The following is a 27,484-nucleotide window of genomic DNA, read 5'->3' as shown; positions in this document are numbered from 1 at the left end:
TGGCAGCAGGGAATGTCCGTCCTGCAAGGTTCAGAGTGACGGCGGTAGGGAATGACCCGTCCTACAGCGCCGCTGGTTCGAATCCCGACAAATGGCGGCAGGGAATGGCCCGTCCTACAGCGCCTCGGGTTCGAATCCTGGGAGACAGCGGCAGGGAATGTCCCGTCCTGCCGTGCCTGTGGCTCAAAATCTGCTATCCGTCGCAGTGGTAGGGCTTACTTGTGTGCTGAAGCTTCGCAGCCACACATTGCCTTCTTAGGGAGACCAGCACACAGCTGTCTGTCTCGTAGGTTTGGCCTGGGTGTCCTGGGGCTTGTCCCAGCTACACTTGCCAATTTAGACTCAGTTTTGTAGCCGTCTGAGCTAAATTGTCCGATTGCCGTGGCTGCGCACCTAGCGCTACTCCTATATGACACGGACAAAGCGTCTTAACTGGCGCTTTTAGCAGGCTAAATCTGCTTGCCGTAGGCCAGAGGCCCACATATTGCGTTCAAAATGATGGAAATTCGACCTAAAAAGGCCGTCTCACGGGTCAGTTGGCTTCTCAGTTGGCGGCTGATTGTCCCCTTACTTGCCAAAGGGTCCAATCAGAGGTAGAATAGGCTAGTTCTGTAAGGCTCGATCTCACAGCTGACACCAAGTTCTGGTAAGCCGAGCGTACTCGGCCCACGGGGTAACGAGTTCGGATTCAACGGGCCCTAGCCTTTAAGTATTCTACCAAACAAACAAGCAGGATTCAATCATACAGAATTATATATTTAAACTGAATAATATTTACAAGTTATGGTTACTATATATATACAACAAAAATATGACAATAGTTAGGTTTGAAGGGGGTGTGGGGCGCTAGGGCTTAGCGCCCGACGGTAGACAGGCTGTGGGGGCAGCGGTGGTAAAAGGGGAGGCAGTGCCTCCCGATTATATAAGTGCATGATGGACTCGTGATAATTGCATGTTCAAGTCCCCTCCCCACATTTAGGCAGGCTTAGTTTGACCGCCGGGTGCGGGGTTAACAGCGGTCATGAGATGGATAGTGATATAATAGGATTAGTGCGGTGGGTTTGTTATCATAAGTCACAGCGAAGCAACTCTGTATTGGGCCTGTCCGTATGGGTGTCGTATTACCACACATTTAACAAATACTATATTAATATTATTTATTATTATAATATTATTTCAGTATGGCTTCGAAACCGATAAATATACGCTGGATTACAATAGAAACAGTTCAAGCCATACTGAAAAATCATGTACCGTATCGTATTATAGACAATTTTCAACGAATTTTGAAATGAAAATCAATAAAGTAATACCAGTTTTTAAGCCTTTGACTTATTTCTTAAATTTTCTTATTAATATCCGCAAAAAGCTGTCTATAATATGATGCAATAAATGACTATCATAATCTAAATCATTTTTATTTGAAGCTACCTAAATGTTTACATAACGTCTTTGTCTGTCCTGTAAGCTTTCATGCTGTTATTTCACCAACTTAGTGAGAAATCATGTATTGTATTTTAGACAATTTTACGAATAATAAATAAAAATCATCATTGCCAACAAAACAGGAATTTATCTTATTTTTTATTTTATTTTTTAATCTGCGGAAAACTGTCTATAATACGATGCAATTGGTAACTAATATAGTATTTATTCTGTTTTACTCTGGAACAGAAAGTCTTATTTCTCCTTTAATCCACTTAATATCCTCTCCCCCACCCTCCTTTGTAGACTTTTCATCCTTGCTTGGTTTGCTCGGCTTTCCATCTGCTTTGGTCTCTGGCTGTTCTTGTTTATTGGGTAGAGGTCCCGGATATATTGTGAGTAAAAACTCTGGTATCTGGTACTCCTGTTGTATTTTTAGCAGTATATTTAGTAGGATCTTTGCTGGACTCAATTCCGGAATGGTGGGGGGGGGGGGCTAGTTTATTAGATACCATGTGGTAATATCAACCCCCCCCCCCCCACACACACATACCCCAATTTTATGTACGTAGAAATATCAAAATTTTGGTTGGAAATGACTAAAATGGGGTCTAGTGAAGCTCCCTTTTGGCTCAAATACCGATACCCTTATACATTCCTTCCTTCCCATCCCCTCTTCTCTTATAGGGTGAATGAATTTACTATAAACGAATTTCATGTTAGCAAGCTAAATTGAAGTCAAATTTTCCCTGGTCACTATATCCACGTATATCCTACATTCATTCGTATGTTAGATCCAGTGTAAATATACTCTGCCTGTTTAAGGTCTTTATCCAGGGGGATAACTCGGATACTAAACTCGGGGCCCTTAAAATAATAAAATATTAAAACAAGGACTATCACATCCATTAGTTATGAAGTTTTTTGAAATTATAAGAAGGGGAAAAATAATGAGAAGTAAAGGTGAGAAGGAGAGAACAAAAGGGGATAAAAGAAAAAAAAGAGAGAGAGACAGTAAAGGGTGATTTATATAAAAGCTTTGCTTCTTACAATTTTAAAAATGTTAATAAAAATAATGTGCAAACTCTTAAATGGGGGAGAGGGGGGGGCCGGGGGGGGGGGGGGAGGTATATTTTCTTTTGAAGGAAGGGTGGGGGTTGCTCTACATCTCAAAAAATAAACTAAAATTAAAAAGAAAGGTAAGATGTAATAAATGTAGTTATGGGCAGGCTGTAATACTTTGCTAATACTAATGCTTTAGAAATTGTTTTGATTTACAAGTTAAAAATGCAAATTTTTAATCTAGTTTTTTTTTTAAAGTTTGCTAATCTAAATTGACATAAATGGGCTAATTACATTATACAAATGCACATATACAGTATACATACACTATCAAAACCACAAATATTTTACTACAATAGTATACCTATTTGTGGGTTTGTAGAACAATAAAGCTTTGATATCTCACCTCGGAAGCCTTTAGTTTGCACTTAGCCTTGTGGCCCTCCATTCTAAACCTCTTTGTTTCACACCACCTGCCTCCTTCGATACTAGATAGATAGATGGATAGACATATAGATGAATAGGTATTTTTAAGATGGAGTGACTGAGAGACACAAAGACAGACAAATTGCATAAATACATATAGACACACATACATCTTATTACTGAGTAAATAACTGAATATGAATGTTGACGCCATTCTTGTGTTGTATAAATATTCAGTACCTGACAAATGTTGGGAGTATCTCTAAATCTTCTTCTGGATATTTTATCTAAACAATATTTACAAAGTTAGAAAAATATTGTAAGCGAAGCATCTCTATAATCTTTATAAATGTATTTTAGGATAGATTTAAACTGAGTTTTTGTTCGGGCGTCTGAATAAAGCTATATATAAATGCAATTTTGCTAATATTTGAATGTTCGTATGTTTAATAAGTGATCCCATAAATGCAACAAAGACTCTAGTCGATGATGGGGAGAGAAGTGGGAAGGTTCTGATTTTTACGATGTCCCAATAGTGAAAATAGCCTAAAACCTCCTCTAAACCTACCTTCATTTTAACAACAGGAACCTTCTCCCAAGCTCCAGATGATGCCTGCCTGAAACCCTTGTCCCAATGGTATTTCACTTTGGGTAACAATGCCTTCTTTACGTAGTTCATAGGATTCTGAAACATTAAATAGCCTGTTAAGCTATAATACACTTTGTCTGTCCGTCAGAGTGTCCGTAACGCTATGGGAAACATTGTCCTGTTCTTGGCTGTTATTGAAGATAGACAGCTGAAATTTTCAGTTAACATTCCTATGACATGTGTGCATCTAGTCTATCCATTGTTTTGTCTGTCCGTCTGTCTGTCATGCTTAAAAAGGGATAAAACCTTATTTTTTAAAGGTTTCGTGAATTTCTTCGGGTCTTTACATATTCTAACACTCTCTCTATTTCTTTTCTTTTTTTATTTGACAGCTGAACATCTGCTTTACAACTCACTTTGTCCGTTTATCCAGTACATTCCTTGTCATCATATCAATATAAAATGTAGTCAAATGTGTTTAGAATAACGGTTTGTCGATATTATGTCAGCTATGACCACGTACATTTGTTGCCATATGTCAACATGACTGTTGAAATTGCAAATTTACAGACTTTTTAATTAGGAGAGGTAAAGGCGTTTCTGATTTTTTTTTCAGTATGGCTTCGAAACCGATTAATATCCGCTGGATTAGAGCCAGCGTTAAGCCAAAATAAAAATCATGTATAGCATCGTATTACAGACAATATACCACTAATATTAAAATAAAAATCATGAAATCAATACCAGTGTTGTTAGCAATGGCCTTCTGCAACTCGGGGCTAACAAAACTGGTTTTAATATTACTATTTTTTCTATGAATATCCGCGGGAAGCCGTATATAATCCGATGCAATAAATAACTATTACTATTACAATGTCTTACCTTACAAATTATAGAATCAGGTTTCTCCAAAACAGTTTTCTCTTCCTTAAAGGGTTTCGCCTTGATTTTTTCCGACTCTGGAGGGTTAAATTCGTCCATGGGGTGATAGGCATCCCCTTCCAGGTTTTCCTCATCCCCCATGCCAACAGATATGAATATTTCATCCTGAAATTTAAAAACAATCAAATTTTCCTATTAACAAGGATGACAACATACATATGTAATGAAGCTCGATTCATAGTTAACATAAACAAATCCTTATTAAAAATAAACTGACCGAGCTTACTTTAATTGCTTGATTCATTTCACTAAGAGATGCGTTTGATAATGAGTATATTTTTACTTGAAATATATTTCGGAATGATGAAGTAGACTTTTTCCTTTTAAATTGGGTTGAGAAAGATTTCTAACTGGATAGTTTTTTTTCCTTATAATAAAGGAACGGGATGTCAATCTGTTTGTTTGTACCATAGGATCTCTCTAACCACTGAACCGACATAGTTCTCCTATTGGGGTAGGTAATTAAACTCCCCGACTCCTTAAGTGCCCCTAATAGTAAACGACTATCTAATATTCAACTTAAATAACTACAGCATAATTAACTATGGACATACCTACATTTTAAGACATAGTTATAGAGATGCTTTTAAATGACGAACTTACAAATTTTTTACTAAAGATTATATACTTGCTGCGCTTTTTAAGTTGTACCTCATTGTATAAAGAATCATAATTAAAAGTCTTAATTCAAAAGGACAATTCTAACATGCCTATATCGACCAGAGCTAACCGTCACAGATGTTTACACAGATAAGACGGCAAGCAGAATAGCTTATGGACGTTACACTGGCAAAAAAAACCTAACCTGATGTTTGCTAGGCTCAATGTTATTGTACTCTTGGGGTTTCAAGTCTACCAAGTGGCCTGGCAGAGGTGGCATATCTATACATTCACCAGGTATGCACATCAAGTCTAGCCCTGCTAGGATTCTAATTATATAAGTTAGGTTTAAATTAGTCATAAGCCCCATGGGGATGGTAAGTTTATACATTCTCTATGTAACTACATTAGGTCTAGGCCTTCTGGGATTTTAAATAAAAGTTAAGTTTAGATTGTGCAAAAACCCCGCAGTTAATGATTAATATAATGTTAACCATTAATGGATATAGGGAATTTTTATAAAAAATTCAAAAATATATCTTAAATAGGAGCCAAGAAAATCATGATTATATTTTTTGATTGTAGTATGGAAGATTAAACTCTGTAAATTTTCAAATTAGGAGCCAAGCTACTATATAATAATGATTTTACGTGTCAACTTATTACCTGAATATTTTATCAAGTTTTTCTTCATCTGGGTAGGGAATGGCATCAGAATTTTCAAGGAGGACACGATCCTCTTGTGCGTAACTCACTGCAAGCCTACTCTCTCTCATAGCCTAGATAATAATTATTATCTACAAGGAAAACAAGATCCTCTTGTGCGTAGCTCACTGCTAGTCTACTCTCTCTCATAGCTTAGATAAAAATTATTATCTACAAATAAAACAAGATACTCTTGTTCGTAGCTCACTGCTAGCCTACTTTCTCTCATAGCCTAGATAAAAATAATTATCTACAAGGATAACAAGATCCCCTTGTGCGTAGCTCACTGCTAGCCTACTCTCTCTCATAGCCTAGATAAAAATAATTATCTACAAGGAAAACAAGATGCTCTTGTGCTCAGCCCACTCACAGGTCTCCTTAACAAAACCTTAGATTAAAAAAAATCTCCAAAGAAACGGACAACAGGGACTTCAAATAGGGCACAGTGGTGGTTAGAATCCGTTGGAGATTAAATCTTAGCTGCTCCTTCTTGCCAGATATTGCAATTTGAAGTTTTGTGGTAAAAATGCCTAAAATTGCAAGGATTCCAAGGATATATGCATACATGAACACCTTAATTCATCAAATAAAACGGGTGATTTTAACATTTGAAGAGTTAAGATATCTCTTCATATGTAAACTACACACTACATCCCCATTCAAAACAATTTCTACTACTTTAAATGATGTTTTTAACTTCAATAAAAGTAATAAATATGGTACTATAAGCTTAAAGAGGTTTGTCTAATTTACAACTTTATCCTAAAGGCTGTTACACTGGAACCAGAAGAAAACACTTCAGTTGAAGTTTACATATGGCCCAAGTTACTTTTAGTTATATTGCTCCCCCCCCCCCCCCCCCCCATACTCTCACAACCTACAAACTTTAGGGTGGAGGGAGGGGGGAAGCATAGTAATGCTATAATGTTTCTCAAAAACTAATTGAAGTATAGTGGGAAAAATTTTTATGTAAGGTTTTTAGGCCAAAAGTTTGTAGAAATTATGTTGACCACCTTTTCCCCCCCTCCCCTTTGTCCTAACATAATGGAGGGGGGGGGGGGCAGAAGATCATTCTAATATGTTTTTAAAAACTATTAGATATATATAAGCTTTTGGATTTGTATTGTTGTAGGACCCAAAGCACTTTTACATATATTGCTGACCTCTTCCCCTCCCCTCATTAATCAAAAACATAACATTTTGCAAAGAGAGAAAGGGGGGAGGGTTGCAGCTGAAAGAGTACTACTCTGTTGTGTTACTAAGAAACTGCTAGAATTATAGCAGCAAAGCAAACCTTTGAGATATGCTTTGGTAGGTCAAAAGCAACTTTTACAAAATTTGCTGAAACCCCCCCTCCAAGCCCCCCTTCCCTCCGTATTGCTTTACAATCTCCCTCCCCCCCCCCCTCCAATTAAGTAATAGAAGCAAGTATAGCAATACCCTTTTGGATTTAAACTTTAGTAGGTCCATAATTACTTCATACTTGAACAAATATTGCTGACCTTTCCCCAACTTCAACCAACCCCATCCAGAAAAATTATATTGCTGCACAATTCCCTCCACTGCACCCCCATAAAAATGATATTAAATTATTGCTTGCCCTCCCCCTCACTCTTAAGCTACCCTCCATAAAATCTTACCACCTGTGTTTTACTCAGGAACCACTAAAGCATTAAGGAGCAAACTTTGGAATAAAGCTTTTAGATTTCCAAATTGCTCTATATGTATTACCTATTCAATGTTTGGGGAAGGAGCAATGGGTTGACAATATTTCTTTTATTAGTACAATAGGTTGGAGGAGATTATGCAGCAAAATAATTGTATTTGGAATAGATATTAGGGTTGTAGTTGGAATAGATATTTAAAAAGTAAATATAGATCTATATAAGTTAAAATAATAACCCTGAATATCTCTAGAGGTTTCTAAATGATGCACAATATTATTTACCTATGCCACTAGCCACTATTTCTAACAGATAGAGGGGGTTGGTTGCAGCAATATTTGTAAGAGATTTTAATGCCTACTAAAGTTTATGTACTAAAGCTTATATATTTCTTTGGTGATATCTAAAGAACTCTGCCCCTTCACCCCCTTCCTATTAGATTTCATTAGGAGGGGGGGGGGGGGATGGGGGATAGTCAACAATATTTCCAGAAACTTGGGGCCTAAGAATCTTACATATAAATTTTTCTCACAATACTTCAAGTAGTTTTGAGTAAAACATAATACTATTACTTTGTCCCCCCGCCCTCTTCCCTCTTAAATTTATGGGCTGTAAGGGGTGGGGTTAAAGGGGGGGAGGGGGTTGTGGGTATTTTAAAAACTAACTTTAGCTATATGTAAACTTGAACTGAGGTTTTTTCTACTGGTTCCAGGGTAACAGCTTCTAGCTTAAAGTTATAAACTAGACATTGTACCTTTTTCATTACTCTTGTTAAAAAATTTTTTTTAAAGTTTTTAAATTTTCTAAATGGGGAGGGACTGTGTAGTTTACATATGCAGAGACATTTAAACTCCTCAAATGTTAAACTCACCTTTTTATTTGATGAATTAAGGTGTTCATGTATGCATATATCCTTGGAATTCTTGTAATTTTAGGCATTTTTACCAAAAAACTTCAAATTGCAATATCTGGCAAGAAGGAGCAGCTAAGATTTAATCTCCAACGGATTCTAACCACCACTGTGCCCTATTTGAAGGCCCCGTTGTCCGTTTCTTTGGAGATTTTTTTTAATCTAAGGTTTTGTTAAGGAGACCTGTGCACTGCTAGCCTACTCTCTCTCATAGCCTAGATAAAAATAATTATCTACAAGGAGAACAAGATTTTCTTGTGCGTAACTCACTGCTAGCCTACTCTCTCTCATAGCCTAGATAATAATAATTATCTACAAGGAGAACAAGATCCTCTTGTGCGTGGCTCACTGCTAGCCTACTCTCTCTCATAGCCTAGATAAAAATAATTATCTACAAGGAGAACAAGATCCTCTTGTGCGTAGCTCACTGCTAGCCTACTCTCTCTCATAGCCTAGATAAAAATAATTATCTACAAGGAGAACAAGATCCTCTTGTGCGTAGCTCACTGCTAGCCTACTCTCCCTCATAGCCTAGATAAAAATAATTATCTACAAGGAGAACAAGATCCTCTTGTGCATAGCTCACTGCTAGCATACTCTCTCTCATAACCTAGATAAAAATAATTATCTACAAGGAAAACAAGATCCTCTTGTGCTTAGCTAATGTTTTCTTATCCGTTTACTTAACAACTTTGGGAACTTTGGTTGAATTTTGATTGGTTGGTTCATCAGGTTGAGTGTCAAAAGTTTTAACCACTAATTGTATTCTAAAGATGGGGTAATTCTGTTTTTAGTATTTGGGGGTTTACATCTATTTATCGGCTATTGTCTTATCTCTTTTGTTCTTTGGTTTTGAAGTCATAATAGCATAAACAAGGATGACAACATCCATGAAAGCGAAGCCCAACTGTCAAATAAACATATTTATTATGCTGAATTGTTGGCAAGGATTCAATCCACTAAATAAAGAGATAACCCACAACTCAAATAGATTTAAATTTGTAATGAAATAGCTTTCTTTATTTTGAGATAAAAATGATTCATGTGTTTCTACTTTAAAATACAAGCTGTATTAGATAAGCGTTTAACTATTTTACAAGTGATTTCATTTGTCTGATCCTAATTTAAATCTTGTATGTACTTTGTACTTTATTTTACTCTTTTAAGTATTTTCAACCTAAAAATTAATTTGCAAATATTGTCTAGAATTTCAAGAAATTTATAAAAATTGTTAAAAGAAGTAAATTTGATTTAGTTTAAGTACCTAAACAATGAATTTTAAATCCATTTTCTCATTCCTATTATCCAGGAAAATTGTAATCAAATGTAATATTTCCCAGATTTCTTTATGTTCTTTGTTACGTAACTGGACTTTAATCGAGAAAAGTTCTTATCTTTAGCATAGGAGCAGAAAGCTATTTCATGTCTATTTACCTGCTAAGGTTTACCGCTTCGATTTCAAAGGATAATACCTACTTGTCATACCCTGGTTTGAAGCTATTTTAGACATATAGTACAGGTAAAAATTTGTTTTTCTGTTAGAATAATGATTCGTTTTTATCTTTAAGAGGAAAAAAACAATCCTTTGGGCCTATATGCAACTAAATGCCTTCCCTGGTTTAAAGCTATTTTCTTGGAACCTATTATCTATAATACAAAGTAGAACGATGTCTGTCTGTCCGTCTGTCTGTCTGTCCGTCTGTCTGTCTGTCCGTCTGTCTGTCCGTCTGAAGCTTAAGATCTCAGTAACCGCTGAACCGATTGGGCTCTACTTTTCAGGGATTATACCTACTGGTCCTGTGATGGTTTTAAGCTATTTTCTTGGGGGGTGGAACACCCCAAACCCCTCCAAAAAATGAAAAATCCCCCCCCCCAAAAAAAAAAAATTTAAAATTTTTCTTTTAAATCTAAAATACGAAAAATTGGTTTGATTAAACCTCTTGGGGCAAAGCCCCTAGAGGCTAGGGGCGAAGCCGCTAGTTAGATACAAAATAACAATAAACGTTTTTAGTCTGAGCTGGATCTTTAAATCATTTCAATGGTGCGCCAAATCGGGGTGCGCTGAATTTCAGCCAATCACAGCGCGGCATTTCGTAAAATGCTGTGCTCTCATTGGTGGAAAGTTGGCTCACCCCAATTTGGCGCACCATTGAAATGATTTAAAGATCCAGCTCTGTTAGAAAAAAAAAACATTACCTTAACAAATGGTTGTTTATATGCTGTACAGGTTCTGAGATACGTAGGTATTCCAACTGTACGAAAAGTTCCACTGTAGCCAGACGGAGAGGTTTCACGGGAATTTCTGAATAACGAGGATTAAAACATAAATAAGTAGCAAAGCTCTTAATAATAAAATTAAGAAGAACAATAAAGCAGTGGTCGGCTGAAAAATAACAGAATGTATATCTGTTTGTCTGTACCGAAAGATCTTGCTAATTCCTTTACAATGGGGAATTTTCAATGTAGTAACGTACTGACGAACGTACAGAGTTATCCCAATATATATGAGCTTCGCTACTAATAAGTAATTTACCTCAAAGAGTAGGAGGAAACTGGTGAAGTATCTCTATGGGTATTAAATGATCTTCGCTTATATCTGTGTGAATTGTACTTGGATGTAGAATAATCTAAATAAATTCGGGTTAATTTTCTGTCTGTCTATCTATCTGTCTGTCAGTCTGTCTTTCTGACTGTACGTCTTTTTTTTGCTTGTCTGTCTATCTGTTTGTTGGTTTACAGTCTGTCTCTCTGCATCTATGTCTATCAGTCTACCTATCTGTCTGGCTGTCTGTCTGACTGTATGTATGTCTGCCTGCCTGTCTGTCTGTCTGGCTGTATGTATGTATGTCTGTCTGTCTGTCTGTCTGTCTGTCTGTCTGTATGTCTGTATGTCTGTCTGTCTGTCTGCCTGTCTGTCTGTCTGTCTGGCTGTATGTATGTCTGCCTGTCTGTGAGTTACTTTGATATAAAATAATCTAAATAACATACATATATAAAGGAAACGAAACTCAACAATTCGTTCAGTTAAAAAAAGGAGATGAACACTTAACTAAAGTACTGATCTCAACAAAAATAGGACTTGGTATTCAACATTTTAAGTTGTTATCCTAGGAATCAAAATAAAAAAATCCGGTATATAGTAAGTTGGTTTTAAATATGCAATAGATTTGCTACACGTTCTAAATTTTACCTTATTGCTTCATAAATCATCAAGCAATTAATCTCTTTTGAAAATAAAGCGTTCATTGTATAATTTCAAATAAAGAAATGTATTACCTTCCGTAGCTGTGGTACTTGGCATAAAGGATCTTGGCAGTCGACCTACACACAAAATAGTCAAATATGTGTTAGTAGCGCAACTTCTATATAACTTGTTTTTTTTACGATAGTATGTTTGTAAAGATAAGTTAATAATGTACTTTTCGTATTAAGATCCCCGTAAAGTAAGAAATTAGGTTGGGCTGCCTTCCCCTATTTTCACGTCACAAGGCTTCACAACTTTTTTGTTAATAAATGTGCACAAGATAGACGTAAATATTTTTAGTGAAGATTTCCCAAAACTAAGTTCTTTCTCTCTTCCTAAAGTCTCAAAGGGCCCTGGTTTCAATAAGTAAGAACTTCCTTTCCATTCTTACAAATATACAAATCTGTTTTAGATGCAGTAAATACAATTCGAACCACCAAGAGTTGCTTTTTATTACAGACAAACTCATCCTACCTGTTCCTTTAAATGTGTCACCTATCTGACTTAGAAGCTGCAAATAGTATTTAATGTCTCTATTATGCCGACGTGAAGGACAATATTCAAACCAGTAGTCACGTAGCACTTTCTGCGGGTGTCATACCTGGTGTTGCTGGTGTTCTTGGTGGTTGATAACTAGTTCGTCTGGTTCTGCTTAAACTTGTTGGAGATCTTAAGTAGCAAATAAAATTGTTAAACAAGCAAATAAATGTTCATAAAATAAAATATAGGTCACGGAGATGTCAATAGCTTTTTCGATAATTCAGACAATTAAAAGTCCTCTGTTTAAAAATACATCAAATTTATTTCAAATGCTTCTAAATATCTATCAAAGTAGAAACCTACTAACTACGTCAGATAAAATCTTCTAGGTCAGAAAATAAACTATCCTGAAAATTGTTTACCAATTGATTTTTTGAGATCTTTCTGATCATACTTACATAGAACATCCCACTAGTAATAAAGTATAAAATGTCAAGATGGCACATTACCAGGGTTAAGACAATAAATGATGGTAAACAAAACTAACCCTTTGATAAAATTAAAATCATTTGTTGAAAAGTTTATACAATTCTAGTTTGAAATAACCAATTAAAATTAAATTAAGTTAATCAAAGTTTTGAGGCCATTGAATGTTGTATAACGTTGGGTACCAGTACAATTTACAATCTAATATCCCCTCCCTCCTTCCACGTTACCTGGATGGTAGCATTGGTGGGAGCCCCAGGAGATCAAGGTTGTCAACTTTCAAACTAATTCTGGATGACGGGGTTTCTGTCCTATAACTTGGTGTCTCTGTTCTTGAGATTGGAGAAGATAATAATTCCCTGCTTGCACTGTGTCTACAATTTTTTACTGTTTTATGACATCTTCTATCCAAGGGTCTTAAAGAGGGTTACAGCTCAAAGCACCTTCCATTAAAAGCAAAATTTGATTATCTAAGCCATTACAAACAGATAATTCTATGTTATAGGTTTACTATACTGGAAAATGGACTGATTCCTGATTTATTGACTGATCATAACAATTTTAAATTATTTTTAAATATTTATGGCATAAATTATTTTAGGAAATATTTTAAAACAGTTTTTTCCTTGATAAAAGTTCATTGCTTCTGTTTAAAATATCTCTGCTATTACTATGCTGATACAATATTTCTCTGCTAGCACTGTGGCGCGTGGATAACATGTCTCTGCTCACACTGTCACGTGACGACATAATTTCTCTGCTAGCGCTGTGGCGCGTGGATAACATGTCTCTGCTCACACTGTCACGTGACACACTCTCTCTGCCTGCACTGTGCCTGGAAAGTCGGTCTACGGGACCGCTATGATGCCGCGCACTACTAGATCTACTACCTCCTTCGCTCCAACTTGAATTGTGGTTTCTAGCTGACCGTAGATCTTGTAAACTCTGATACCAATAATGTATTTATTTAGATGTATACATTACAAGTGGGTTAATTAAATCCAATGCAGTCATTCTCTACCTAGAAAGCTTTCCTTAAAACATTTTATATTTGCTGTATGTTCAAATAAAATAAATTATAGGTTCCTGAGAAAGGCTTCCAGATGCCAGTGATCCTGCTGAATCGTAGGAGGTAATAGATATATCTGAAATATAAATAGAATGGAAGTTTTTTGTTTGAAAGCCAATTAACATAAACAAGATTGTTGTTGAAATGCTTTGTCTTTTAAACGGGCATTATTAATTGATATGCAAAGTTGGAACTTTTAAACTAGAATTTTAATTTCTAGATTAAGAAAAGCCTCTACACCTATGGTTAGCTATTTAGTGCAATCTGTGTCATTTGTGTTTAAATTGCCCAACTTGTATCTCATTGTATGATGTGTGCTCTATAAAAGGGGCACCCTGTATATTGATGTATTTTAAAATGGCACCCTGTATTCCATGGCAAAGAGTGTATATTACATTTACATATGATGTACAGGCATGCTAATATACCCTATTTACAGATTAGCTGCGCTAGTAAAGATAATATACCTGGACTCTCAATAGGTTTATTATTATTATTATCTTGACATTGTCTGCCATGAAAGCTGTATCTATCCATCTCATTTATAAGCTTCCACAACTCCTCTAGTGTGTCAAACTCACGGTCCAGTGTATCTATATATACCTGAAATGTAATTATACAATAGTTATTTGTCGCATATTTTTATAGACAGCTTTCCGCGGATATTAAAATGAAAAATTACAAGATTCAATCCAGTTTTGTTAAATTATTGCTTAGTAAAGGGCGTTGATTTTTTAATGCCTTATATGCCAACTAGCGCATTCGCCCCTAGCATCTTGAGTATCTGAATTCGAAGGGGTAGGGATCAAAGCGCAGTAAAGTAGCCAGTTAGAAAAAGGGGAATGCCTTGGCCAAAATCAGTTGAAATTCATTACCATGTTACTGGTCATAAAATCAAAGGGTTTGCTGTAGGATTGACTATAATCTATTCATGCACATTATTTGGTTCAGAAATACACAAAAAAATCTCCTGATGTATTTTCTTATTAGTTGGTTATCAACTTTGTGGACTTTTCTAGAATTTTGATTGGTTAAGTGTCCACACGTTTTAACCACTAATTGTAATCTATAGGATGGGTAATTTTGTGTATCATCAATGGGAACATACATCAATTTATCGGTTATTGTCTTATCCCTTTAGATCCCTTAGAATAGCACTTTAGTTTAGAGCTTACCGTATGTAACGGATGTTCTTTAGCTTCTGGAAATTTTTCTCTCAACTTTTCAACCCATTTCTCAAAATTCTTTTTATCTCTAATATTATGATTGATTAATTAATTATTTCTTGACCACTTAACCACCTCCCCCCCCTCTTATCATCAAACCTAACATAATTTAAATTAAAAGAAGCATTGAAATATGTTTTTCTGCAATATGAAGGACACTGTCAAAATTCTTTCTGCTGATTTATTTACATATTAAGATAAAACAAGGCTTACAATAAGCCTGTGATAATCAAGCATGCCTAGGGGAACAGGTCCAAGAGAGATCAAGAACAACATTTGCCCAGACAGCGGAGCCGAATACTTTCTCTAGATTTTCAAACATTTTCTGGTGCTGTGACAAAAATCTAGAAAAACGAATTATTTTTTGGCATTTTCCTATAAAGTGTCTTGTTGAGCATCGTAACCCCCCTACCACATCCCCATGATTTTGGAACAAAATTAAAAATAATTTTTACTTATATTTTACTTTAGGTCAGGTTAAGTTAGAAATTACACTGCAATACCTAAAATTGTATAACCACTTTATCTTATTTGCTAGTTCAAAACTTTGCATACTTTCAATGAATTTTGATTGGTTGGTTCCTAATTGTAGGGATTAACTTTTCAACCAATCATTGGTGAATCATTTTATGGTCCAATTCATTAAGATCCCAGTCAAGATCATTTTCACCATTATAAAATGAAAATTTCTGTCAAAACCTAAAATGCTTATAAAAATAAAATAAACCTGGATGTTCCACTCTTGACAACAATTAGGATACAGTTGATATAACTAAGAAATTATAAACATTAAAAACAGTCAAAGATTTTCACTTTAATTGCAAGTATTAGTATTTCATCGATTAATTGAAATAATATAAACTTTAAAAAATGTGAAAAGGGTATGTTTTAGTTAAAACGGTCTCTTGTCAAAAATTTAAAAGAAAATATTTAACATGATCTCTTTAACCTTGTAAACACGACCGACATAATTAATTTAGATATTTGTACATCATATTGAAACATTATTCGAGAATTATACATAATTTAGAAATGTGATAGCATCGAGAATTACATAGGTCCCGGGATGATTTAAATCAATATTGTTTCAAATTTTAGTTTCGGGATGTTTTAGGCTATTTTACTACCCTATAGATTCTAACGGGTTTTCTCATTTTATTAGAAAATATGGCTTTGCCTAGGGGAAGTGCACCTGACCTCCCTCTTATGTTCCTGACACCTGCTTTAAATCGAAATTGATGTTAATTGAAGAAAAAAAAACATGTCTTTTGGTTAGGGAATATACACAAAAGAATTATACACATATCCTGAACGATCCTCCCGCATGCCTTTGAAACGTACCTTTGTGACACATAGTATAACTTTAGTAAATTAATGTAAGCGAACCTGTAACTTCACTGTTTTGTTTTGTTGCTGCTTGCTGACATAACTCTTTAGAGCGCAGCTAATATTTAACTTGTTTAAGTTGATTCTTTAAATGTTTAACGAATAGATTTTCTCGTATTCAGTCGAATCCGGTGGATAGGAACTGGTTCTCATCCATACGAAAAAACTATGTCTAGCATCGTATTATATCCAGCTTTCTACGAATATAAAAATGTGCAATCATAAGATTAAAACCAGGTTTTTTAGCCGGTTCCTTCGGAACCTCGAGGCTAAAAAAACTAGTTTTAATCTCAAAATTGTACATTCTATTTCCGCGGAAAGCCGTTTATAATACGATGCGAGAAATAACTATTATATTACTTTAATGTTTAACCCATCTGCTCCATCATTGAGATATGTTAGACCGTTATACAAACATTGCTATGCAAACTCATTGATTATTAACAAAAATACCCCTTCTGTAGATTTAATCATTCGTTGAAATATCGGTTATAAACTTTGGGTGCACGAGAAATTATTGGTACAACAGTACCAACCTCACTGATGTTACAGGTAAGAATACAGCCTGAGTAAATTCTATAGTGTCTACGCAGTCATCACTAAATTTCTAAATTTTGCTGCGCTACTTTTGAATATAAACATATGATTCTTTTACTGACAAAATAAACAGTGGGGGGTAGGGTACCGTTTGCCTGAACTTGAAATTTAGAAATTTTGGCACTTTAACACAATGGCATTGCAAATACACTGCTATCAGAAAGGGGTTTTCAGTGTTAAGAAAGATCACATCATATAATGATTTTCATAAGCTTAAAAGCGGAAATGCATCTAAAGAAAAAATCACTAAAGCAAAAAAACTGAATATAACAACTCCTTCTTGACAAAAATTGCTAGAATTTTTTTTAGCTAAATTTTACTTTTAAATTATACAAATTTTTTAATTAATCTAAAAGTGGATAGTCATTTTTTTGCATGGATCTTAAGGGATAAAACAATGGAAGATAAATGTATATACATCTCCAATGATGATAAGCAAAATTATTTCTACTGTAGATGAAATTTACTGGTTTATGATTTTAAAATTTAAATTTAAATGTTTGGAACCAACCAATCTAAATTAAAATATACCCAACGAATAAGATAACATGCTTATTAAACTATGGATACCAGTGTAATTCACAGTTCAATGTCCCCTCACTCCACGTTTTTTGTTGACATTTTGACATACTAATACATGATACTAAATTGATACTAAATAATTTTTCTACTTGATATCTTTTCTATAGCTGAAAACAACTTCATAAGAGCAGTGAATAATATTGCACATGATCTTTAACTGCAAATTTTTATTTGCACATCCCATAAAGTGCATGATATAGAAAACCTCAAAATTGCATATTTACTTGACATTTCAAATATTTTTAAAATGGATATATTATATACGTGGATATATTGACAGGGGAAAATTTGTTGTCCATACCTCATTTATTCATCGTCATCCTGTAGGAGAGAAGGGAAATAGGTAAGGGGGGTATGGGGGTTTATCTATATATTTAAGCCAGCTGCGAGTATCACTTTATCAGAGTATATGAAAATCTGATGCAACATCCAAATAATAATAAATCGATTATTTAAACAAAGAAAATATGTGAAAACAAGGATCATTACGTCAATGATATTAAATTTTATTAATACAATAAAAGTGCTATCCCTTAAATTGTCTGTAGAGCAATTACCCCCAATCACTTTTATGTGGGAGAGTAATTTGTTACTTTTAATATGTACTAAATTAATAGTTTTTTCATGTTTACCTTGAAATAAATTATCTTAAAACACTTTTACTATGCCTAACCCCTGCGGCGATGTACTCATTACCCAATATAACTAACCGCCCAAAATCCATAAGAAGCTGCATTGTAAAGGAGAACCATATTAGTTCAGCGGTTTAAAAGACAAACTCACAGAAATAATGTTACTTTTATGTAAGGTTAAAGTAGTGTAAAAAGAAGAAAAGCTATATCCTGTATGTAGCGTAAATGTAACAAATGAGATAAAAAAATCTTCTTTTTTTGCATAAAAAATATTCATACACATATGATTCAATGGGGAAATGTACAACATACAAGTATTATGGAGAAGCTGCGCTACAAAAATTCATTTTAAAAAAAGTTAAAGTTGTATATTAATTTAGGAAGAAGCTTTAGTAAAAGATAATGTCAGAAATATATAGTGTGCAATCATTTCCGCATGTAATCAATTCCGAATTTACCAAATCCGCATTTTATTGAATGCTCAACATGACACCATCCACATGTAGGGAATTCTTAAATATAAAGGATAAAAAAAATTCCAGAAGGCATTGAAACCTTATTTTGATACTTTTTCTCCCAAAAATATGATTGAGATAAGATAAAGCTACTTTTTCCTTTAATTATAAACACAAAAAACGCTAAAAATGAGGTGAAATTTAATTCTGATACTTTTATCCACAAGGATCTTAATGATCATAAGACTACAAACACAAAAGATATGTGGTATTCATAAAAAGCTGCCTAAAGGCAGTCTGACCGCCATGAATGTTTTTTTTACTTTAATATGCTTGTGATAAGAATATACTAGTGAAAGTAAATCATAGGAGTAGGAATAATTTGTGCTGTTGTAATAATATGCAGACATGGTAATTTGATAATGTAAGTCATGAGCGAATATGAACGCACACCGAAATATTTTTTTGACCTTTAATTTTTCTGACGCTAGCAAAAGAAAACATGAATTTCAAAGTTTAAAAATAAAAAGTGCTGCACTTTAGTTGCGCAATTTCTATCAAGTAAAGTATACAACAAGAATAATATTGTTTATAGGAAACCTAGAAATTAGAAAATATGACATTCTTAGTATATAAGTAGTGTATAGTGTATAAGTAGTAAGGTTTTTGTTTGAAGCTTTAGGTTTCGATGACTAAGGAACCAATTGAGTTCTTTAATTTGGGAGAGCTTAACATAGATATCAGGATGGCTTAAGTCCATTTAATTTCTAGATTTTAAGTCTTGGGGTGGTTTTAAGCAATTTATCTGCTTTCCTCGTCTTTAATTTTACAAATAAAGAATTCAGTCAAGTTAATTTTAAGCAAGTGAGTCATTATCAAGAAATTCAAATATTATTACAAAATAAACTCTGAAAAGAAAACAAAATGAATGATCCAAAATAAATATCTGCGGGGCTCTAAAAGTAAGGGTAGTGAGAATTCCTTAGCCCGTCAACAGGCGCAACTTGTAACCTTGCATTGTTAGGACAATAGTCGTACAATAAAAAATTACTTGTCTGTTGGATGTTATTCAATGTAATATCACATAGTAGGCATTGGAGTATCGCAATTGTATATTTGGTGTGCTTTGAAATAATTGTAAAAATTATTATGACTGTTTTTAAGTTCCTGAGATCTTTAACCAGATTAAGAATTTGTCTGAGGTTGTGAAGGTCGTCTTCAATATCGTCTGATCCCAGCCCAGGGGTGTCAAACACCGTAACCTAAAATATTTTAAAGCTAAAATTGTCTTTTTCTTTTAAAGAGTTGGCTAGTTTTAAAGTTGTTAAAAGTTGTCAATTTAGTATTTTTAAATATATTTTTTAATGACTAAGCTTCTCTAAGAGGCCTCTATGGGAACTTGGCGGAAAGAGAGAGGGGGGGGGGAATATCAATGAGATAAGTAGACTATTCCTTTAAATTTTATTTTTAAAACAGTGATATAAAAAATGCCGGGGGGGCATTTTTCAATGGCTGATTTCTCTCGGCAGGGTAAAAGTACCCTCCTCTAAAATAGTTATTAACCTGTCCTGGGCCTAAAAGCTTTATCGTAGGAGAACCATAACGGTCTAGCAGTTCCTGTTCCTTTGCTACAGACAGGCAGACAGATACACATTATTTTACCTTTGTATAAATGATTTTTTATACCTGTCTGGAAGGATCCCCCCGCCAGCAGCCACTGTCCTCTGCAGGCTCCAGAGTACATGCCTCTGCTCCGTCACCCTCCGGGAAGAAATCATTGTGTTCCCCAGGAGTATTTAGGATTAGGTTGAGTAGGTTGGACTTTCCACTTCCAGATTCACCTGAAATTATTAAGTTAAATTACTGCATTGAAGCTTACTGTTTTTTTTTATAAAGATATATAGATTTAAATCTAAGATGTTCTTATCAATAAGCAATTTTTCAACGAATGTTAGTTTGTCCTAGTCTATTGATCTGTGCTTTTATGGATGTTGCTTACCATTTGTGTTTTTAAAAAAATCTCTAAAAAACATAGAATTTACAAATTGCAACACAGTTTTGGAATGCAAAGTTTTGTGCATAAATTTATTTTAAATTATATTCCAAAGATAGAGAGAAGAAAGAGAAATTGAGAGATATCTAAATATATAGAAATAATGAGAAATACAGATAGAGTAAGTGAAAGGGTTAGAGAAAAAGAGTGAAAGACAGAGAAAGAGAAAGAAGAACACTAAAAAAGAGAAAGATAGAAAGAGAGAGAGAGAGAGAGAGAGAGAGAGAGAGAGAGAGAGAGAGAGAGAGAGAGAGAGGGAGAGAGAGTGAACGAAAGAAAAAGAGAACAAGAAAAGAACTTAACTGCCTTGAAAGACAGTAGGACAGTCATGTTAACTCATAGAATAGCTGAGCTTCTAAATATGCGCATAAGAATAATTCTCCTTGCTTAGAGTTAAAATTCTATATATAGATAGATACATATGTTTATAGGAATAATCATAAATCTATAGGTAGATAGATAGATAAATATGCCTAATATTAAAATTCTATCGATGGATCTAGGTAGATAGATAAATATGCGCATAAGACTAATTCTCCTTTCTTAGAGTTAAAATTCTATAGATAGATAGATACATATGTTTATAGGCATAATTATAATTTTATAGATAGATAGATAGATAAATATGCCTAAGGTTAAAATTCTATAGATAAATAGATAGATAAATATGCCTAAGGTTAAAATTCTATAGATAGATAGATAGATAAATATGCCTAAGTTTAAAATTCCATAGATAGATAGATACATATGTTTATAAGAAAAATTATAATTCTATAGGAATAATTATAATTCTATAGATAGATAGATAGATAAAAATGCTTAAGGTTAAAATTCTATAGATAGATAGATACATATGTTTATAGGAATAATTATAATTCTATAGATAGATAGATAGATAGATAAATATGTTTATAGGAATAATCATAATTCTATAGATAGATAGATAGATAAATATGTTTATAGGAATAATCATAATTCTATAGATAGATAGATAGATAAATATGCCTAAGGTTAAAATTCTATAGATAGATAGATACATATGTTTATAGGAATAATTATAATTCTATAGATAGATAGATAGATAAATATGCTTAAGGTTAAAAATCTAAAGTTAGATAGATAGATATGCGCATAAGAATAATTCTCCTTGACTAATGTTAAAATTCTTTAGATAGATAGATGGATATAAGGTAGATAGATAAATATGCGCATAAGACTAATTCTCTTTGCTTAAGGTTAAAATTCTATAGATAGATAGATAGATAGATAGATAGATAGATAGATAGATAGATAGATAGATAGATAGATAGATAGATAGATAGATAGATAGATAGATAGATAGATAGATAGATAGATAGATAGATAGATAGATAGATAGATAGATAGATAGATAGATAGATAGATAGATAGATAGATAGATAGATAGATAGATAGATAGATAGATAGATAGATAGATAGATAGATAGATAGATAGATAGATAGATAGATAGATAGATAGATAGATAGATAGATAGATAGATAGATAGATAGATAGATAGATAGATAGATAGATAGATAGATAGATAGATAGATAGATAGATAGATAGATAGATAGATAGATAGATAGATAGATAGATAGATAGATAGATAAATATGCGCATAAGACTAATTCTCTTTGCTTAAGGTTAAAATTCTGCCACATTTATCTTGTTCAACTTAAGGCAAATATTCTTTTTCTTGTATGTCTTTGCAATTCAGTAAAATATTTTATATTAAAGTTTTGGGAAAGGTAGAAGTTTTTGTTTTGTTGTAATAATTCTGAACTCTGAAATTAAGGGGAAGGGGGGTTCAAATACTTTTATGAGTATTCTCATCCCTAAATATCTCAGCAAATCTCCTAAATATCTCCTCCAAATCTTACATCCCTAGATTATGGTTTAAAGGGAATGTCCCGCCCCTAGTTCTAAATACTTGCTAATGTGAATTTGCAGAAGTGAATGCACATCCTTCTTTTAAATATGTTTGTTGCGGAATCAGCCATGAAGTGACGTATGTACGTACAGCTGAGAATTCTTTCACAAGCGAAGCCACTCTATTCATTCTTTTTAAAAAGTATAGTATGTCCAATGCTTTTCAAACAAAAAGTGAGCCATAAATTTTCATTTTTCTTTGCTATTATAGAAAGTTAGATAAGAGTTTATATTTTCTTTCAAATCTTAGCAGGATGTTTTGATCTGATCCGATCATGAGTTGATTAAAATATATTTCAGGATTTTTTTTCTTTTTTCAGTGGACTATACCCTTTTAATAGGTTGATAGTTGTTTAATTTTATCCTCTATAAGAACAGAACTTTGTTAATAAAAAAACTGGACAAAAAAAAAATAGGGGAGGGTGGGAAGAGTGGTCAAATGGTGCAAAAAAAGGAATTATCCAAATGATTGTGTGCAATGTGCTGCACTCGTTTATGTCATTTCTAATTTTAAACTCTTCTATATAGTAGACGGCTAGTTGTATCAGGAAAATACAAGGATGACAACAAAGCGAAGAAAAAGAATAGATTTTTATACGGGGAGTTATTTTAGTTATTTCACTAGGGGCGATTTATCTTGGGAGGGTGGAGCAGGAGGTATCCTAAGCTAAAATATTTAAGAGCCTTTCCAGAACCATAGAGAAGCTACACTGTAAAGGAGTACTATATCGATCCAGTGGTTAGTAACACAAAAAAAACATCCTGTTACTTTTTAAAATTAAAGGGGGGTGGGGGGGGGGGGGGCGTACTGACATTTAAACTTAAACCGTGAGCAAAATGGTGTAAATATTGAGCTAGACACTTGAAACTTGGTACATAAGCCTAGTCCTATAGATACTACATCTAAATGAAAAAAAAATCAAAAATTTTTATTTTAAGGTTAGGTAAGAAAACCCTGCGGAAATGGGATTTTTTGGCCTTTTTTGGTGTAATTTAAAGTAAAACTCTCTTTTGATTGTGTTTTCTTAAGTTTTTTTCTTAAATATCTAAAATATCTATTCATAAGGACATTATTTAAGATGATTCAGCAAGTTTGGGACCAAAACTCAAAAAACCTATATTTGAAATATGACAAACAAACTTTAGAAAAAATGCACTTTACTCCTGCGAGCCACCCACCTAGCCCGCTGTGGTCGGTCCTCGACTTGCTGAATAAACTTAAATAATGTCCTTGTGTAGACACAGTGTATTCAAGGGAAAAAACCTTATAAAAAACAATTAAATTAAGTTTGTACATCAAGTTTTTGGTCTATAAAGGCCTAAAAACCCCATTTTCACCCATTTCCGCAGGGTTTTTCTTACCTAACCCAACCTGAAAATAAAAAAAATTGATTTTTTTGCAATTTAGATGTAGTCCCTATAGGACTAGGCTTATGTACCAAGTTTCAAGTGTCTAGCTCAATATTTAGACCATTTTTCTCACGGTTTAAGTTTAAATGTCATTACGCCTCCCCCCCTTATTTTATTTTTTTTAACTTTTAAAATAGGATGGCAAAAATAAATTTCAGTATTAACTTTTGCCTGTTAAATTGTATTATTAATAAAATTTGTAGGTATTATCAGTAAATCACAAAAATACATTTTGATTCAAATACTCTTACATCAATACTAACAGACAGATTAAAGATGTAAGAAAAGCTTCGCTTTAAAAATCTCACGCACATAATTAATGATGTAGACGTTTTCAATCTTAAATATCAATTTAACATTTCAGGCAGGCCAATAAAGAAATCATCAGGGAGAAAGAAAAGTTATTTATCGCAACGTATTATAGACAGTTTTCCGCAGATAGTGAAATTAAAAATTATAAGCTTAATCTCAGTTGTATTAGCCCCAAATGGCCGAAGGCTCAAAACTTGTACTACTGAACTGATTGGGTTATCTAGTTTAGGTCAGCTTCATATGGGTCCTGGGATGGTTTTAGGCTATTTTTCTGCCCTATAATAAATCCCTCCGAATACATAGCCACTATATGCATGGGGCACAGTTTTTATTAGGTAGATAAAATATCTGAACCAAGCACACTGTTGTCAGCTAATACTATTTAGTGCCATGCATGTAATGGACATACATAATATCTATTTTTCATTTACCTATTCCTAAATTCTAGACGCTTGAATTTTGTTTGAAATGTGTTAAAGGAATTTAGATTAGTAATTGTTGTTTGTTAAAACAATATATCCTAAATTTCAGGAATTATAGGATATGAAATTTAAGAAAAAAAAATAATTCGGGCATAGTCCCTTTCGTGGCAACGCCTCTTAAGGAGCGTTTCGTCATATTTTCAAAGTAGCTTTTGATAGGCCATTTTAGGTTAGGTTAGGTTAAGTTAGGTGATTGCCTTGCAGGGTTAGGCAATTGGCCCCGAATGGATAGAGCCCCCCCCCCCCACACAGGGGCCAGAAATAGGGGAAAAGCTACTGTGAAAATACGATAAAACGCCCCCTAAGAGGCGTTGTCATGAAAGGGACTATACCAAATAATTGTAATAATACCTATTCACTCCTAAAAATGTGAACACTTTAGAAAAGTAAACTAGATATATTTATTATTCCTTGGTTGATAAAGGATTTAGAATGTCTAGTTTTTTAATGCCAAAAATTAAACTTGATCTAATATTAACAATTTGCCAAAAATGTATTATTCTTACTAAAAAATATTCTATTTTAAAAATCGTAGGCTTATGAATGGTGCGCTATTTATTATCCTTGTTAAAAGCGAATCTTTTCTTTAATTAGTGTCTGTACATACGGCAGTCCCTTTTTTAGAATATTGACTCCTAGGATAAAAAGGTATAATACTATAAGAGAAGTATCTAAAAATGCAAGAATGTTCATTTCTCATACTGTCTAATTTTAGAGTTTTGCTTTTATGGATATTGTCTTCCTTGTTTTTGAGTAACCTTGTTTTCTATTTAATGCTTTGTAAAAGTCAAACAAACACAATTAAGAATTTAATTTTGATCAAACTTGGAAGTTTTCGGAAAACAAGAATAGTTTAGGCAAAATTTTAAATGTTTAAAAACAAGAATTCATAAGTTGCTATTAGAGATAGCTTATACAGTATTTTAGTTAGCTAGCAACTAGGAGCAAAAACATAGCATAAAACCGCACCTAACACTTTAAATAACTCTATAAGACCTATGTAAAGCATCTTTGATATAGAGAACTGAATCGGTTTATTGATTAGATGGACTTAACGGACTATATAAAAACCTTACTACTTTCTATTTTATGTAAAGACTACGCCCCAATTCTAGGATTCGAGCACTTGCGGGAAGTTGGGGGAAGGTATATCGACCCCTACGATGAAGGTTAAAAAGTTGTTGCTTTTACCCTCTACCTCTATAAAAAGCTTTACTGTAAAGGAGAACAATATCGGTTCAGTGGTTAGCAAGATCTTGTGCTAGAGACACACAGATATACATTCTGTTACTTTATTATATAAGGATATGATTTAAAAGAAAATAATTAAAAATAACAGAGTATTACTCATTGTTTGGGCGATGATTGAAGTTAGATTACAAGTTGCACCTGTTTTCTACAGTATACAAGATTGACAACATACATGAAAGCAAAGCTCAATCTTATTATATAAAGTAGTAAGCTTTTTTGTTTGTAGCGAAGGATCTCGATAACCGCTGAAGCGATATGGATCTTCTTTACAGTGACGCTTCTTATAGGTCCAGGGAAGGTTTTAAACTATTTTAGGGAAGGGTATCTCCACTCTGGGATGGGAGACCAGGTACGTGCACGCCGTCCATCCTGCACCGTGCATCAATGACCCTAGGAGCTACACCAGAAGAGTCCTACTGTGCTGGAAAGGTCCCAGGGTAGATGCCAGACTAAATTCTGGTCACTTCCCCCAGTCCAGGGGGTTTGGGTGGGGCTAACAATCCTTCCCTAGAAAAAACCTGCTTATGTTCAACCCGCACAAAGTAATGACCAATTTAACTTTGGGCTCGGGAACGAATCTCCATTCTCCCAATAGAAAATGCCCCCCCCCCCCAACCGAAAAAAAAATTCGTTTGTTCGTCAGACTGTCTTATTTGTTGAACTATGTTTCTATTATAATTTTTTAATTCACTAAAATCTCGGTAAGCACTAAACTAATTAAGTTCTCCATTTTAATGAATCTTTACATAGGTCCCCGGAAATGTTTAGACTACTTTATATTAAACTTAAATCTTTAGACGGATTTGGGCTATTTTACTGTACTCTCTCCTAGATGAAAAAGCGCTGACGCTAGTTGATAATCTATAATCTATAATCTATAATACAAAGTAGCTTGATGTCTGTCTGTCTGTCCGTCCGTCCGTCCGTCTGAAGCTTAAGATCTCGGTAACCACTGAACCGATTGGATTCTACTCTTCAGAATATATACCTATCGGTCCTGTGGTGGTTTTAAGCTATTTTCTTGGGGGGTGGGACACCCCTAACCCCCCCACAAATGAAAATTTCCCCCTCATGTTTTTTTCTTTTTTTTGATGATGTATAATTATAATATGATGAAGATGAGGATCCTAATTTTTTTTAATTACCTCTTGGGTCAAAGCCCCTAGAGGCTAGGGGCGAACCCGCTAGTAATAATATAGAGTAGCTACGTTCCTAAAAACTGTCCATCTTAAAAATTTAGCAATCCAAATTTAAAATTTAGCTAGAAAAAGGACTATCCAAGCCAAATTTAGCAAAAAAAGGACTATCCAAGCCAATATTGGCAAGTAAAAGGACTATCCAAAGCAAAAATTACCTATTGCAACTATAACTGTCCGCTCGTCATTCGGAAGTTTTACCATTTTTCCACTCACTTTGAATACGTAAAAATTACACTTTTAAACAAATATAACTTTGTTATTTATTTTAACAATTATTATTTATAAATAAATAAAATCAGCTGATTTGTTTTTCTCGAGTATAGGTTGACCGCTATGAGAATGAATATT

General features: G+C 34.0%; 1 protein-coding gene across 1 annotated transcript; it reads right to left on the bottom strand.

Annotated features, from left to right (window-relative positions):
• Window positions 1–1,654: 1,654 nt before the first annotated feature.
• LOC145321928 (uncharacterized) lies at window positions 1,655–27,484 on the bottom strand. Its single transcript, XM_080163589.1, has 22 exons — window positions 27,292–27,484; window positions 20,167–20,321; window positions 19,650–19,742; window positions 15,556–15,602; window positions 15,068–15,172; window positions 14,778–14,856; window positions 14,070–14,205; window positions 13,624–13,678; window positions 13,161–13,482; window positions 12,764–12,909; window positions 12,169–12,236; window positions 11,600–11,644; window positions 10,857–10,950; window positions 10,520–10,625; window positions 5,711–5,823; window positions 5,250–5,373; window positions 4,385–4,549; window positions 3,482–3,598; window positions 3,154–3,200; window positions 2,894–2,975; window positions 2,242–2,292; window positions 1,655–1,849 (listed from the first exon to the last, which is right to left on the bottom strand). The coding sequence occupies exons 1-22, from the start codon at window positions 27,335–27,337 to the stop codon at window positions 1,661–1,663; spliced, it is 2,385 nt and encodes a 794-aa protein (XP_080019715.1). The 5' UTR covers window positions 27,338–27,484; the 3' UTR covers window positions 1,655–1,660.

The sequence above is a fragment of the Acartia tonsa genome, chromosome 6, assembly GCF_053477335.1.
Source record: "Acartia tonsa isolate MP-2025a chromosome 6, ASM5347733v1, whole genome shotgun sequence".
Taxonomy (NCBI): domain Eukaryota; kingdom Metazoa; phylum Arthropoda; class Copepoda; order Calanoida; family Acartiidae; genus Acartia; species Acartia tonsa.
The sequence above is the reverse complement of the archived record's forward strand: the minus strand, read 5'-3'. Positions and strand labels throughout refer to the sequence as shown.

What these genes read in the sequence shown, in the direction of transcription:
- LOC145321928 (XM_080163589.1), bottom strand. Translation starts at nt 27,337, where the DNA reads ATGGTAAAACTTCCGAATGACGAGCGGACAGTTATAGTTGCAATAG. An exon ending in CCACCAATGCTACCATCCAG is followed by an intron (nt 12,237 to 12,763) that starts GTAACGTGGAAG and finishes TTGCTACTTAAG; the next exon opens with ATCTCCAACAAGTTTAAGCA. An exon ending in ATACTCCCAACATTTGTCAG is followed by an intron (nt 2,976 to 3,153) that starts GTACTGAATATT and finishes CTATCTATCTAG; the next exon opens with TATCGAAGGAGGCAGGTGGT.